This window comes from Phascolarctos cinereus, unplaced genomic scaffold, assembly GCF_003287225.1.
Source record: "Phascolarctos cinereus isolate Bilbo 61053 unplaced genomic scaffold, phaCin_HiC Scaffold_4;HRSCAF=312, whole genome shotgun sequence".
NCBI lineage: Eukaryota > Metazoa > Chordata > Mammalia > Diprotodontia > Phascolarctidae > Phascolarctos > Phascolarctos cinereus.
In genome coordinates this window covers 679,991,750-680,007,027 of record NW_027555847.1, presented here as the reverse complement: position 1 = coordinate 680,007,027, position 15,278 = coordinate 679,991,750, and the positions used below count along the sequence as shown (strand labels likewise).

The 15,278-nt window shown below is 39.4% G+C and overlaps 1 protein-coding gene across 1 annotated transcript in view; it reads left to right on the top strand.

Moving 5' to 3' along the window:
* The window catches only part of GNA11 (G protein subunit alpha 11), a 71,872-nt gene that overhangs the window by 33,012 nt on the left and 23,582 nt on the right, over window positions 1-15,278 (top strand). The window contains exon 2 of the mRNA XM_021008925.2: window positions 1,426-1,610. Within this exon, the coding sequence (XP_020864584.1) occupies window positions 1,426-1,610 (185 nt within the window). The remainder of the gene's footprint in view (window positions 1-1,425; window positions 1,611-15,278) is intronic.

Below are 15,278 nucleotides of genomic sequence, written 5' to 3'. Positions count from 1 at the left end.
AGGGGGAAGAACACGATGGCTATCTTCAAGTGAAAGGCCCTCACGTGGAAGAGGGATGAGACTTGATGTGCTTGGCCTCAGACTGCAGAACAAGGAGCAGTGGGTGGAAGTGGTGGACAGGAAATTTAAGCTTGATGTTAGGATAAACTTCCTTCCACTTAGAATTATTAAAAAAAGTGGGGTGGGTTCTCCAACTCCTTCAAGCCAGGAGATCTCCAGGCACAGGCTGGGTGACTACTTAGAGGTGATGTGATAGGGGCAATTCTTGCTTAGGCACAAGTTGGACTAGAAGTCCACTCAAGTCCTCATCAACTCTGTGAAATCCTGTGATGCTAAATGTAGTGAAGTGGGGAGGATGTCTGAGTAGGAAATGGAAAACGTGAGGCCTAGGCCTGACCCACCTTGGGCAAAGCCTTTCTTCTCTGTTGGACTAAGTGTCTCCTACGGCCCCTTCCCATGCTAATATTTTATGATTCTGAAGGGAGAGTGATATGGTAGGACAGTTGGTATTTGAGAGGGTATAGATAGGGCCAAATCTCCAGCATGTACATGCTTTTGTCTAAACACGTCACCGGGGCTTGTGACTTCAGAACATATTTGTGTGGGATTTGTTGTTAGATAGAATCTGTTGTCCATCTAGCTGCTGATTGCTATGAATAGTTTGATAATAAAGAAACCTTTTGATATCTCTGGTCCTAAGCATCAGGGAGTGTAGGTGAGATACATCTACAGATAATCCCTGCGCTTGATTCTTGATGAATTTGCTTTCTTCTCTCCCCTTCTCCCTTACCTCCATATCTCCAGGCTTTTCCTCAGAGTTACTAAAAAAGAGCTGATGGCTTACTTTGTACTTTGACTTCTTAACTGTGTCACTTGGTTTCTTCTCTGGTTCCTGTTGAACAGAGAAATCAACGAAAGTTCAGACAGAATTGGGACTGGCAAAGGGCACAGACAAGTTAGAAACTATATTGTTTATCTGTAGACAAGCAAGAATAAACTGGAGTTTAAAGCCCAATTGCCGGCAGTGGCCTTTTTCAGGGTGACTGGCATCTTGTAAGGAGTAGTCCCTTAAGTAATCACTCAAAACTCAATGGTACTTTGCTGGGTTGTATTAATAGGTCATGTTTAATTGGTTGTGGGGGGGAGAGGAAGAAAGAGATTTTGTTTTGAGGTGCATGAGAGTTTACTGTAACATGATATTGGGTTTGAATACCAGAACTGCCTTGGCCTTTGGTGTAAACAGAATATTCTTTCTTGAAAGGACTTCTTGCTGTTTCTTAGATTAGAAAGAGAAGCCCACAGAGGTCAGCTTGGAACCTCCCCCAGATTATTTAATAGGGGAGGCAGGTGGCATATTTTTTCTCAACACAGCATCTTCAAATTGTTTATATGCTCTTATCTAATTCCCCCTCTCCCTTTTTTTAGGCACTGGAGAAAGTGGAAAGAGTACATTTATTAAACAAATGAGGATAATCCATGGTTCGGGCTACTCTGAAGAAGACAAGAGAGGTTTCACCAAGTTGGTCTACCAGAACATCTTCACTGCCATGCAGTCCATGATCAGGGCTATGGAGACCCTGAAGATTCTTTATAAGTACGAGCAGAACAAGGTGAGCAGAGACCAGGCAGTCCTCTCCTTCAGTAACTCCACTGTGGAGTTATCTCTTTATACTTATGTTTGGGGGAGTGGAATTGTGAAGAGAATGTTTTGAGATTCTTCAGTGTCCTGGTTTCCTGGTAGTTAGCTCTTCTGGGTGATTTGGTTTCCTCCCTGTGAGAATGAATAACCACTTTTAAATATGGGTTACAGAGTTGGGCAACCTTGTCAGTGCTTGTAGTCACACATGCCACTTGCAAGCTGAAAGTCCCAGTGTGAGCTCAGGCCCGTGAAGCAGACATAATGGCATAAGCAGGGCTAGAGGAATGGCATTTCTGTTGTTAGGCAGACCTCTAGGCCTGGAAATGTAGACAGAAGGCTGAGGGTTGGAGGCCAAGTGCTCGTGGGATGCTGGAAGACCTGCTGACAATCACAGCTGGCCCATGACCTGCCTCTTTTGGCTGTTGCTTATTGGATTCATTTATGGGGGGCAGGAGATGTTAGGAAGCTCCAAAGCTGCCTACGTTTTAGGAAGTGAACTGTTTAGCGGACTCTGAATGAAGCCAGCTTACAGTGGTGATGTCTGGCTCTGTTGTCGCTTTCTCTTCCAACATGACGAGCTGTTGGATCTGCGGAGTTCTCTGAGGTAGAAGCAGGATGCCTTTGGTGTCTCACTGGAACCCGAAGCTCTTCTCAGAGAGATGCAGGAGGCTGCCTGCAGGCTCATGGCCATGCCCACCTGCGCAGCTCTGTGTGAAGGTGCGCTCTTGCTGCTTTTATTGATCTGCTTTCAAGGGCTCATAACTCAGCTGCAGAGATCTGCTCTGGGCTGAAGCTTGGCACAGGAGGAACGGCTGTTTTGTACAAACGTGGTTTAAATTAATCTAATTCACTTGAAGATTTGAGGATGCCAATAAGCTAGATTTCGGATACGTCCTAACTCTTGGTCCTTCCCCCTCCATTGCAGACCAAAATTGTAATCCTAAACAAAAGCATTGACTTCCCCCTCCTTCTCTGCAGCTGTGTTCAGGAATTGGACTAGCGGTTTTAAGCAGAACACAGAACTCTTCTTAAATTCAGTTCAGCTTTGTACTAGGGGAACAGACGTCGTCATTGTTCTTGTTACCTCACCGGCATCCAGCTTAGTCTTGGCGGAGTGAATTTGCCGTCTCAAGCTTCTGTTCATTTCGCCAGGTTTACCTAGGAACACTCCATACTTTCTGGAGATTTGTTTATCCAGTCTGGACTATTGAGGAAGGAGGATGGTATGTCGTAGGTTGACATTTGTGTAGCTACAGATGGGTCAGATGGGGTCACGAAGAAGAAGAGAATCTCAAAGCACAGTAAAGGGCGCAAGTTTAGGCTGGTCTTTGAGCAAGTTCCAAAGAGATCGTGTTGGGTTCCTGAGCTCGTTTGAGACTCATCATTATTAACAATGTCCTGAGGCTGTTTGGTATCTTGGCTCATAGCACACATGCTTTGTGCTTTCAGCCCTGCTCTGGCTTGGCATTGTCAATTTGATTAAAACCCCAATGAGCCAACAGTGTCAAAAAGCTAATTCCATTTTAGGCTGCATTAAAAGTAATCTGAAGTCCAGAAGGAAGGTAAGTGACAGTTCTGGGCAACACATGTTAGGGAGGGATTTGACCAAATTGTGGTATATCTGAAGGATGGTGGCCAGATTGGGGTGGGGGGTGGGTAGATGTGTTCTGAAAATCGCATTAGCCATAAGAAATGGTCAAAGGAGCTGGGAATCCTTAACGTGAAAAAGATAAGATGGTAATGTGGAAACTGGGTTTGGAATTATAGAACATAAATTGAAAGGTATTTCAGCAACCATCTAGTCCGATGTTTTATGTATTTGATCTATTTATAAGTTAGGTACCTGTGCTACTGTAACAATAATCATGCACATTCTAAAACTTAAAAATAGAAATTTTAAAAGGATGAGACAAAGATGAAACAACATTTAATATTAGAGACAATAGAGAGTCACAGGATTTTTGAGAAAAGCAGCTAGTTGGGACAGCTGAGCTTGCAGTTAGGAAGAACTGAGTTCAAATGTGGCCTCAGGCACTTACTAGCTGTGTGACCCTGGGCCTACCTCTATTTCTTCATTTATAAAATAGAGATGCTAATAATAGCAACTTCCTCCCAGAGCTGTTGTGAGGATCTAGTGAGATAATAATTGTAAAGCTCTGAGCACAGTGCCTGGCATATAGTAAGTACTATATAAATATTATTTGTTGTTCTTATGTTGGACTTGGAATCAGGAAGACCTGACTGTGAATCTAGCGTTAAACACTTACTGTCTGTGTGACTGTAGGCAAGTCACTTAACTTCTCTCAGCCTCAGTTTCCTCATGTATAAATTGAGAATAATAATATAATGTGTCCCTCATAGGGTTGTTGTGAGGAGCAATTGAGATAACATATGTGAAGTGCTTTGCAAACCTTAAAGTGCTCGTATAAATGCTAGCTGGAATCAGTATCCATCATCACCCTGTGAATAGGGGATGACTTGGTCAGACTTAGACTTCAGGAAAATCACTTTGGGACCTATGTGGAGTGTAGATTGGAAAGAGAAGAGACCTGGGTCATGGAAGCCAGTTAGGAAGCTAGGTGACAGGTGAGGAGGTCCTGAATTGGGGTGGTGGCTGTGACAAGGAGACAGTTATGAAAGACATGGAGATAGAACTGACATTGGTGACTGATTGGATGTGGATTTAGGGTGAAGGTAGTTTGCTGGAACCAGCTCCAGCCAGCTCTAGATTGTTAAATTTCTGTTGCAAGCATTTATATACCAGAATGAGCAAACACTACAAACCAAGGCTTGATTTATTATTTTGTTGATTGTCTAGACTTCAAAAATATAGAAAAAATATTAATAATTAATATTAAAATTAAAAACCAGAACTGATTGTTAAATATTTACCAGCACTCTCCTGAGAGAGAGTGAAGAGTGAAAAATGAGGTTGTGAAAGACCTGGGTAACTAGGAATATGGTGGTACTCTCAACAATGATAGGAAAGTCTGTAAGATGGGTTGGTCTGGAGGGAAAGATAATGTATATCTGTGATCCAAACCACAATACATCCATGCCTGATAATGCTATGTGACTCATTCTTCCTCACCTAAAATGAAGGAGAGGGAGGTGAAGCTCTTTATCTAGCCTTCTTTTTCTTCCTCTATCCAGGAGCCTTCCCACAAGGTGACCTGGAGTCAGAAAGTCTAGGTAGAATTTTTTCAATGGCACCTGTATAGTTGTAGGGAGTGGTTAGTTTAGGTTGTATCTGTCCTGGAGGGACAGATACCTAGCTCAGAAGGAGAGAATTTGGGAGCTTGTGCTGCAAAGAGCAGGAGAGGGAGTTGGGGAATATTGAGGGATGTTAGATGTGGTTTGCGTGAGAGACAAATCCCGTGATTGGCTGTTTTGTTCAGAGTGGCCTCCAGTTTGTCTTCCTGTTTTCTGATAGGTTCATCATACACCTCCTTGGAGTGATGCTGTGGCCCTCCAGGGAATTCCACCCTCCACTATGGAAATGTTGATCTAGTCTACATCTTTCTATATTGTCTATAAGAATAGCATGAGATACTTTATCAAATGCTTTGCTACTAATTAAGTATCCCTGTTAAAAATGGAAATTTGGTTTGATATCATTTGTTCCCCCTCCCCAACATTCCAATTTATTATTTTTTTTTAGCATTTTTTCCTTTTTAAATTTTGAATTCCAAAATTTTCTCCCTCCTTCTGACACGCTTCCACACCCACTGAGAGAAGGCAAGCAATGCGATATCAATTATACATATCAAATATTGCAAAACATATTTCTATATTAGCTATATTTTTTTAAAAAGCAAGAAAAATAAAGAAAGAGAAAATTATACTTCTATTTGCACTCAGTCCATCAGTTCTCTTTGGAGGTGGATGGCATTTTTTCATTTCAAGTCCTTTGGAATTGTCTTAGATCATTGTATTGATAAGAGTAGCCAAATCTTTTTTTTTAAGTATGTTTATTTAATATTTTATTTTTTCCCAATTACATATAAAAACAATTTTTAACATTCATTTTTTAGAATTTTGATTTCCAGATTCTCTCTCTCCCTCCCCCTCATTGAGAAGGCAAGCAATTTGATATAAATTATACATGTAAGGTCATACAAAACATATTTCCTTATTAGTCATGTTGTGAAAGAAAACACAGACCAAAAAAGGACAAAACCCTGAAGAAAATAAAGTGAAAAAAAAAGTATGCTTCAATCTGCATTCAGACTCCATCAGTTCTTTCTCTGGAGGTGAATAGCATTTTTTCATCATGAGACCTTCTGAATTGCCTTGGATCATTGTATTCTTGAGAACAGCAAAATTATTCACAGTTGATATTGCACAGTATTGCTGTTAGAGTATACGTTCTCCTGGTTCTGCTCATTCTACTTTGCATCAGTTCATACGAGTCTTTCCAGGTTTTTCTGAGAGCATCCTGCTCATCCTTTCTTATAGTACAGTATTATTTGATCAGATACACTGCAACTTGTTCAGCCATTCCCTAATTAATGGGTGTCCCTTCAATTTCCAATTCTTTGCCACTGCAAAAAGATTTGCTCTAAAGATTTTTGTGCATATAAGTCCTTTTCATTTTTGTTTTTTTATCTCTTTGGAATATAGACCTAATAGTGGTATTGTTGGGTAAAAGTGTATGCACAGTTTTATAGCCCTTTGGGCATAGTTACAAATTGCTCTCCAGAATGGCTGAATCAGTTCACAACTCCATCAACAGTGCTTTAGTGTCTCAATTTTCCCTAATCCTCTCCAACATTTGTCATTTTCCCTTTCTCTCATATCAGCCAATCTGGCATGTGTGAGGTGGTACTTCAGAGTTGTTTTAATTTTTATTTCTCTAATAAGTAGTGATTTAGAGCCTATTTTCATGTGATTATAGACATCTTTGATTACTTCTTCTGAAAACTGCCTGTTCATATCCTTTGACCATTTATCAATTAGGAAAATTTTTTTATAAATTTGACTTAGTTCTCTGTATTTGAGAAATAAGGCCTTTATCAGAGAAACTTGCTATTAAAATTTTTTCACAATTATGATTACTGTGTATTTCTCTTCATCCTATTCTCTCCTTGTCCCCTACCCCTTCCCTTTATCTTACTGTCTCTTTCCTTCATTCTGTCTATCCTCAAAAGTATTTTGCTTCTGGCTACTCCCTCCTCCAATTTGCCCTCCCTTTCTGTAAGCCCAGCCTTCCTCCCTCTCCCCAATGCCTTTCCCCTCCTACTTTCCTGTAGGGTAAGATGCGTTTCTATATCCAACTAAGTGTATATGTTATTCCCTCTTTGAGGCAATTATGATAAGAGTAAGGCTCAGGTGTTCCCCTCCCCCATCCCTTATCTTTCCCTCTACTGTAAAAGCTCTTTTGTGTCTCTTTTATGTAAGATAATTTACCCTACTCTACCTCTCCCTTTCCCCTTGTCTCAGTGCATCCCTCTTTCTCTCCTCTTAATTTTATTTTTTTAATGTGTCATCCCATCATAGCCAACTCACACTCACACCCTCTGTCTGTGTCTATTCCTTCTAACTGCCCTAATAATGAGAAAGTTCTTGTGAATTAAAAGTATCATCTTCCCTTGTAGGAATGTAAACAGTGTAACCTTATTGAATCCTGTATGATTTCTCTTTCCTGTTTACCTTTTTATGTTTCTCTTGAGTCTTCTGTTTGAAAGTCAGTTTTTCTATTTAGTTCTTGTCTTTTCATCAGGAATGTTTGAAAGTCCTCTATTTCACTGAATGTCCATTTTCCCCCCTGAAAAATTATACTCAGTTTTTCTGGGTAGGTGATTCTTGGTTATAATCCTAGTTTCTTTGTCCTCTGGAATACCATATTCCAAGCCCTCCTGTCTTTAATATAGAAGCTGCTAAATCTTGTGTAATCCTGACTGTTTTTGGTGTTCAGTTGTGTTGTGTCCAAATCTTCATGATCCCATTTGAGGTTTTCTTGGCAAAGGTACTGGAGTTGTTTGCCATTTCTATTTCCAGCTCATTTTATAGATGAGCAACTTAGGCAGACAGGGTTAAGTGACTTGCCCAGGGTCACATAGCTAGTAGGTATCTGAGGCCAGATTTGAACTCAGGAAAATGAGTCTTTCCCTCTCCAGTCCCAGCCCTCTATCCACTGTGCCACCTAGCTGCCCATGTTTTGACTGTGGCTCCACAGTATTTGAATTGTTTCCCTCTGGCTGCTTGCAGTATTTTCTCCTGGGAGTGCTAGAATTTGGCTGTAATATTCCTCGGCACTTTCATTTGGGGTCTCTTTTAAGTGATTGGTGTGTTCTTTCAATTTCTATTTTATCCTATGGTTCTAGAATATTAGGGCAGTTTTCCTTGATAATTACTTGAAATATGATGTCTAGTTTCTCTCTCTCTTTTTTTTTTCATCATGGCTTTCAGGCAGTCCAATAATTCTTAAATTATCTCTCCTTGATTTCCAGGTGAGTTATTTTTTCCAATGAGATAGTTCACATTTTCTTCCGTTTTTTCATTCTTTTGATTTTGTTTGATTGTTTCTTGATGTCTCATGGAGTCATTAGCTTTTAGTCCAGTTCTAATTTTTAAGGAATTATTTTCTTCAGTGAGCTTTCATACTTCCTTTTCTATTTAGCTAATTCTATTTTTAAGGAGTTCTTCTCTTCAGTGAATTTTTATGTATCTATTTCCAAGTGGCCAGTTCTACTTTTTAAGGAGTTTTTCTCGTCAGTAGATTTTTGGGCCCCTTTTAATATGTGGCTTACTCTGTTTTTTTAAAGTGTTATTTTATTAGTATTTTTGTGTGTGTGCCTCCTTTACCAAGCTGATGACTCCTTTTTCATTATTATTATTATTATTATTATTATTACTATTATTATCATCATCATCACTCTCATTTCTTTTCCCAATTTTTCCTTCACCTCTTTTACTTGATTTTTAAAATCCTTTTAGAGCTCTTCCAGGAATTCTTTTTTGGGCCTGAGAACAAATTTGCATTTTTCTTTAAGACTTTGGATGTAGCAGTTTTGACTTTGTTGTCTTCTGCTTTTGTGTTTTGATCTTCCCTGTCACCATAGTAAATTTCTGTGATCAGGTTCTTTTGTTGTTTGCTCATTTTTCCATCCTATTTCTTCACTTTTAACTTGATGTTAAAGTTGGGCTTTGCTCTTGGCCCAAGCTTCATTTTTTTTTTGTAGCTGCTTTCGGAGCTAGTTCTTGGAAGTTTGTAATTTTTCAGAGAAATGATTATTCATAGCTAATGATTCTGAGAGAGTCAGAGTTCTGCCTTTCTTTTCTGTTTTAAAGACCTTGGTCTCTGAAGGTATAGTTAAACTGCACCTCTATCTGATCCAACCCTATAAGGAATCTTGAATTGAATTCCATTCAATCAAGCTTGGGTGGAGACAGATCCTTTTCTCTGGATAGCCCAAGGCTGGGGTGGTCTTAGTATAGAAATACTTTCTCTGTCCAACTGTGACATGACATCACTCTCAGTCCCTCATTTTAGTCTCTCATTTTAATATAGCTCACCTTCTATTGTGTTAACCAGTTAAAGTTGATTGCCACTCCTTTTCCAAAAAAGAATGTAAGCTCTGAGCCAGCCGTCATGATTGTCTTTGGTCTAAGATATAGACGGCCAAATAACCATCCTTTTATTAATAATGTGCTGGCCTTATTAATAAAATGTTTAAATTACCCAGAAACTATGTCTCTTGAACCTTTTTAATTGTCTAAGTTTTTAGTTCTTCCAAGGTAGTGTGATCTAAGGAGAGGTGTGTTTACTAGTTTTTCTACCTGTGATCTAGTCTGTGAGTGACCACAAGCACTGTTTTCCACCCTGGAACTGTGACCAGGTTACCTATTCCCTTGTGGCTGCAAGCTCTGGTATACTAATCCTTCTCCTTGTCCTGGGACTGTGACTGAGGACTTCAACCTAGATCTGCCTTTGGACAGTACAACGTAGTCCTACATCCAGTGCCAGTAAAGGGACCCCTGTCATCTCCTTCTGACCTATTGTCTGACCCTTTTACCATCTGTGGGCTGAGAACTCTGGAGACTACTGCTGCCCATTCAGTTGAGGTATTATTTAAAGTTGTTTGGGGAATTTGGGAGAGCTCAGGAAAGTCCCTACCTTTTCTCTGCCATCTTGGCTCTGCTAATCACAGTAGATCCTTATCACAACATTCTGTTACTGTGCACAGTAATTTCTAGGTTCTTTTCACTTCATTTTGCATCAGTTCACATAGTTCTTTTTTTATTATTATTTAATTAATTTATTTTTAGTTTGCAACAATCACTTCGTAAGCTTTTGAGTTTTGAATTTTTCTCCCCCTCCCTCCCCAAGACAGTGTGCACTCTGATATGGGCTCTACATATACATTCCTATTAAACATATTTTCATATTAGTCATGTTGTAAAGAAGAATGAGAACCAGTAGGAGGAACCACAAGAAAGAAGAAACAAAACAAAACAGAAGGAAAAAAAAAGAGCAAATAGTATGCTTCGATCTGCATTTAAACTCCATAGTTCTTTCTCTGGATGTGGATAGCATTTTCCATCATGAGACTTTTGGAGATGTCTCAGATCCTTGCATTGCTGAGAAGAGCTAAGTCTCTCAAAGTTAGTCATCACACAACATGGCTGTTACTGTGTGCAGCGTTCTCCTGGTTCTGCTCACTTCACTCAGCTTCAGTTCACGTAAGTCTTTCCAGGTTTTTCTGAAATCCACCTGCTCATCATTTCTTATAGCACTATAGTATTCACTATAGTATTCCATTACATTCATATACCACAACTTGTTCAGCAATTCCCCAATTGATGGACATCCCCTCAATTTCCAGTTCTTTGTCACCATAGAAAGAGCTGTTATAAGTATTTTTGTACATGTGGGTCCTTTTCCCATTTGTATGATCTCTTTGGGATACAGCCCTAGAAGTGCTGTTGCTGGGTCAAAGGGTAGTTCATATAGTTCTTAGCATATTTTTCTGAATCACCTCCCCTTGTTGTTTTGTACCGTATAGTAGTACTCCATCAGTCATAGGTGCCACAGCTTGTTCGAGCATTCCCTCAATTTCTAATTCTTTGCCACCACAAAAGAGCTGTTATAAATATTTTTATACACATAGGTCCTTTTCCTTTTTCTTTAACCTCTTTGGGATACAGACCTAGTGGTGGTATTGTTGGGCCAGAGGGTATGCACGGTTTTCTAGTCCTTTGGGCATATTTCCAAATTGTTCTCCAGAATGGCTGGACCAGTTCACTTTTCCACCAGAGGTTCATTGGTGTACCTATTTTTCCCTCATTCCCTCCAGCATTTGTCATTTCTGATAGGTGTGAGGTGGTGTCTCAGAGTTATTTTAAATTTGCATTTCTGTATTCTAAATGCAATTTAGAGCATTTTTTAATATGACTATAGATAGCTAAGATTTCTTCTTATGAAAACTTTGACCTTTTATCAATTGGGGAATGACTTTTTTTTTTAAAATAAATTTGACTCAGTTCTATACTTGGTATACATTTGAGAAATATGGCCTTTATTAGAGAAACTTGTAAAAAAATTTTTTTATTACTTCATTGTCTCTGTTACCTTTTCACATAATGTAATTTCCTGGATTATCTGTTTTAATTAGGTCTGTTTTTGCTCTTGCTTTGTCCAAGACTGTGATTGCTATCCCTGCTTTATTTTAGTTAAGCTGAAGCACATTAGATTCTGCTTTAGCCTTTGATTTTGACTCTGTGTGTGTCTTCTTGTTTCAAGTGTTTCTCTTATAAACAACGTTTTTGGTTTCTGGTTTCTCATTCATTCTACTGTATGTTTCTGTTTTATGAATGAGCTTATTCCATTCACATTCACTTATGTATTTCCCCTCTATCCCATTTTCTTCTGTTTCTTCCTCTTTCTCTCTCTCTCTCACCTCTCCTCAGAAGTCTATTTTGCTTCTAACCACTGCCTCCCTTAATTCGTCTTCCCTTTTATGACCCCCCCCATTTCCCTATTGGCTAAGTTATATTTCTATACATGACTGAGTGTGTGTGTGTGTGTGTGTGTGTGTGTGTGTGTGTTGTGTGTGTGTGTGTGTGTGTTGTGTGTATGTGTGTATTCTTCCCTCTTTGAACTAATTTCAGTGGGAATGAGGTACAAATACTGCCTGCTTCCCTCACCCTCAAAGCTTTTTAAGTGCTTCTTCCATATGAGAAAATTTTCACCATTCTACCTCTCCCTTCCCTCTTCTCCCAGTGCATCTTTCTTTTTTACCTCTTAATTTTTTTTTGGAGATCATGATTGGCTCACACCCATGCTCTCTGTCTATGCAAACTCCTTTTCCCTGCCCTAATACCGATAAAGTTTTTAGGAGTCACTTGTATCATCTTCCCATAAAAGAATATAAACAGTTTAATTTTATTAAGTCCCATAGATTATTCTTTCCTGTTTATGCTTCTCTTGAGTCTTCTGTTGGAATGTCATATTTTCTGTTCAGCTGTGGTCTTTTTATCAGGAATACTTGAAAGTCCTCTATTTCATTAACTATCCATTTTTTTCTCCTGAAGCATTACACTCACTTTTACTGGGTATATTATTCTTGGTTGTAATCCTAGCTCCTTTGCCCTCTGGAATATCATATTCCAAGCCCTCTGCTTCTTTTTACATGGAAGCTGTAATCCTGATTGTGGCTCCACAGTATTTGAATTGTATCTTTCAGGTTGTTTGAAGTATGTTCTCTTTGACCTGGGAGTGCTGATTTTGGCTATAATATTCGTGGGAGTTTTTATTTTGAAATGTCTTTCAGGAGGCAGTCAGTGGATTCTTTACATTTCTGTTTTACCCTCTGGATCTAAGACATCAGGGTAGTTTTCCTGGATAATTTCTTGAAATATTATTTCTAGGCTCTTCTCAGCAGAAGAGGGAAAAACAAGATAAGTGAACAGCTCTTCCTCTTTTTGAAGATCACTTATCTTTGATGTAGCCACGCCAAACAGTAGCCCTAGTTTTTCTCTGTATTTGCCTTTTTCTCCAATATATCTATGGAACAATTCCTTCCTGTTCTTAGCTTTAATTAAACTTATTTTGAGCATTAGCATTCCTGGCACTGTTAGAGCAAGATGCTCTCATTATCATCTTTTTTACCTGTTTTTGCTTTTATCTTTTACATATCTTTTTGAAATTTAAGATAATTCTTTTTTAATCTTAGTGAATTACTGGTGCATCCACAACAGTCTCTTTAGAGAAATTCCACTTTTCTTTTTCAGAATCATTTCCCTTTGGGTTTTTAGAATTTTATTCTTGAGAGCTTCTTATCCCTCCTGTGCTGACTTCCTCTGTAGGATTTTAGTCCTGAGATCCTATCCTTTCTCTCCACCCCTAGAATCTGCTTTCCCCAAATCTAGGGAGCATACCAGACTATGCCCAGCTTTCTTCTTCTCTGTCACAAACTCTAGAAGGGAAATGGTCATTTCCCATAATTTCCAACCTAGCAACCAGTTCCTTCCTGTTAGTGAGAATCAGATCCAGAATAGAATTTCCCCTTGAGAGTTCCTCTCCCTTTTTAAGGATGAATTTTCATTAAATAATTCAAGAAATTACTAGCTGCTTTATTTAAAATATGTATATTTATATGTATATATTATTAAATATTACCCAATTGTATGTAAAAAACATTTACCATTCATTTAAAAATTTTTGAGTTCTAAATTCTTCCCTTTCCCTCCCATGCCCTCCCATACCCACTGAGAAGGCAAGCAGTATGATGTTGTTGATTATACATCTGAAGTTATGCAAAACATTTCCATATTAGCTTGTTGCAGAAGAAATCCTGCCCCCCCCCCAAAAAAAAAAAGGCAAGAAAAATAAAGTTTTAAAAAAAGCATGCTTCAGTCTGTGGTCAGAGTTCATCATTTCTCTCTCTGGAGGAGATAACATTTTTCATTTTGATCAGAGTTGTAAGGTCTTTCATAGTTGATCATCCTTGCAGTATTGCTATTATGTGTATAATGCCTTCCTGGTTCTGTTCACTTCACTTTACATCAATTCATATAAGCCTTCCCAGGTTTTTTTGAAACCATCCTGCTCATCATTTTTTTTTTAGCCAAAGACAAGGTTTATTAGAACATCCATCATACTGGGCAGACTCTTAAGGAGTCTGAACATTAGTAAGCTATTGGCTAGATTATAAAAATCTGAGCATCTTAATAGAGACAAGATAGACTTTATATACAGAAACATTGTAGGGGGGATCTAAGAGTGGCCAAGTAGTTTGGGGTGACTGGAGGAGGGGTTTAAGGAAGCTCTGAATAGGAGTGGCCAGTAAACTAGGGGGAGCAGACCTAGACCTCATGGCCAAGGGAGAATGGAGCCTAGCTAGGATTAAGGGTGGGAAATAGCCAGGGGCTGTAGGGAGGTAATCCAGTGGAGGGCTAGGCTAGTTTAAGGGTAACAGCATTGGGAGATTGGGTGTAGCCACAATGAAAGGCCAATTGATGGGATTATAGCCTCAGGGGAACGCCAGAGATTGTGGGAAAGCCCAGGGTTTTTCTTTTTCGGGGTCTAGATCCCATCCTCATCATTCACCCCTAAAATAAATGGGAACCAAATTCTTTTGGGGTAAGGGGCGAAGGTCTTGGCTTCTGAAACTGCTTCCTGCTGGCAAGGGGCCTAGAGCTTTCCCTGCCTCAGGGGGGGGTCCCAAAGAGGAGGTTGACTGGAACCAAGCACAGGCTGCATCCAGGGAACGAGGGGGAACATTGGCTAGTACTCATTGTTTGCTACCAGCTGTAGGTGAATGGCCCGTAGTCTGGAAGACACTAATCTGACAGAAAAGACTGCAGGGCCCAAATGACAAATCCACCTCATAGCCAGACTCAGGACTAGGCAGGTGGGTAACATTCCTCTTCAAAGGAACATAAGAGGGAAACTGAGCCAGGAGGATCCCATCTTAGACTGAGGCTAAAATTGTCCTCTCAGCTTTTCCCGATGCTGACTTCCCACCAGTATCACATTCTCTCTGAGTAGCTTGTGGCGTTTCTCTCAGATGGTGGATTATTGATTATCGATGGATTATTATGGTTCATCAGACAACTCAAAATAAAATCCTATGAGCTTTTACCTCAAACAGCAAGTTTCACTAATCGTAGCTTAGGAAAAACTTTTCCAGGATTTACATCTCAAACTTAAATTTGTTCTGGTGTAAAAAGGCAATTGTTAGAGATTATTTCTATATAATTGCAAATTCTCAGCAAGACAAAACCCAAACAAGTTTTTTTGGCAAGTTTACACATTAAAACAATAACCAACAATAGCCAAATTATTTTAGTGGTAACCAAGTTATGAAAAGTTGCTTGACATAAGTGATACAAAAAGTTCACCACTTTGAAACTTGAAACAAACCCATTACTAGTCAGGTGACTTCAATTTTGTTAAATGCGTTTCCAGATTACTTTACATAGAGAATCATCATCTCTCATTATTAACAGTTAAAACTACAACTTTAAAAGAGCATGCTTACCCAAGTTTGGAGGCTAGCTTCTTTACCTTGAACAGGATGTGCTGAACCTGGGTGATGATTCCCGGTAAGGTTGCTGTGGGGCCCAAGGCCATTGCCAGTGGGACCCGTGCTGTAGCTGCTGCCCCTCCCCACTCCTTCTTTTCCCAGGTGGG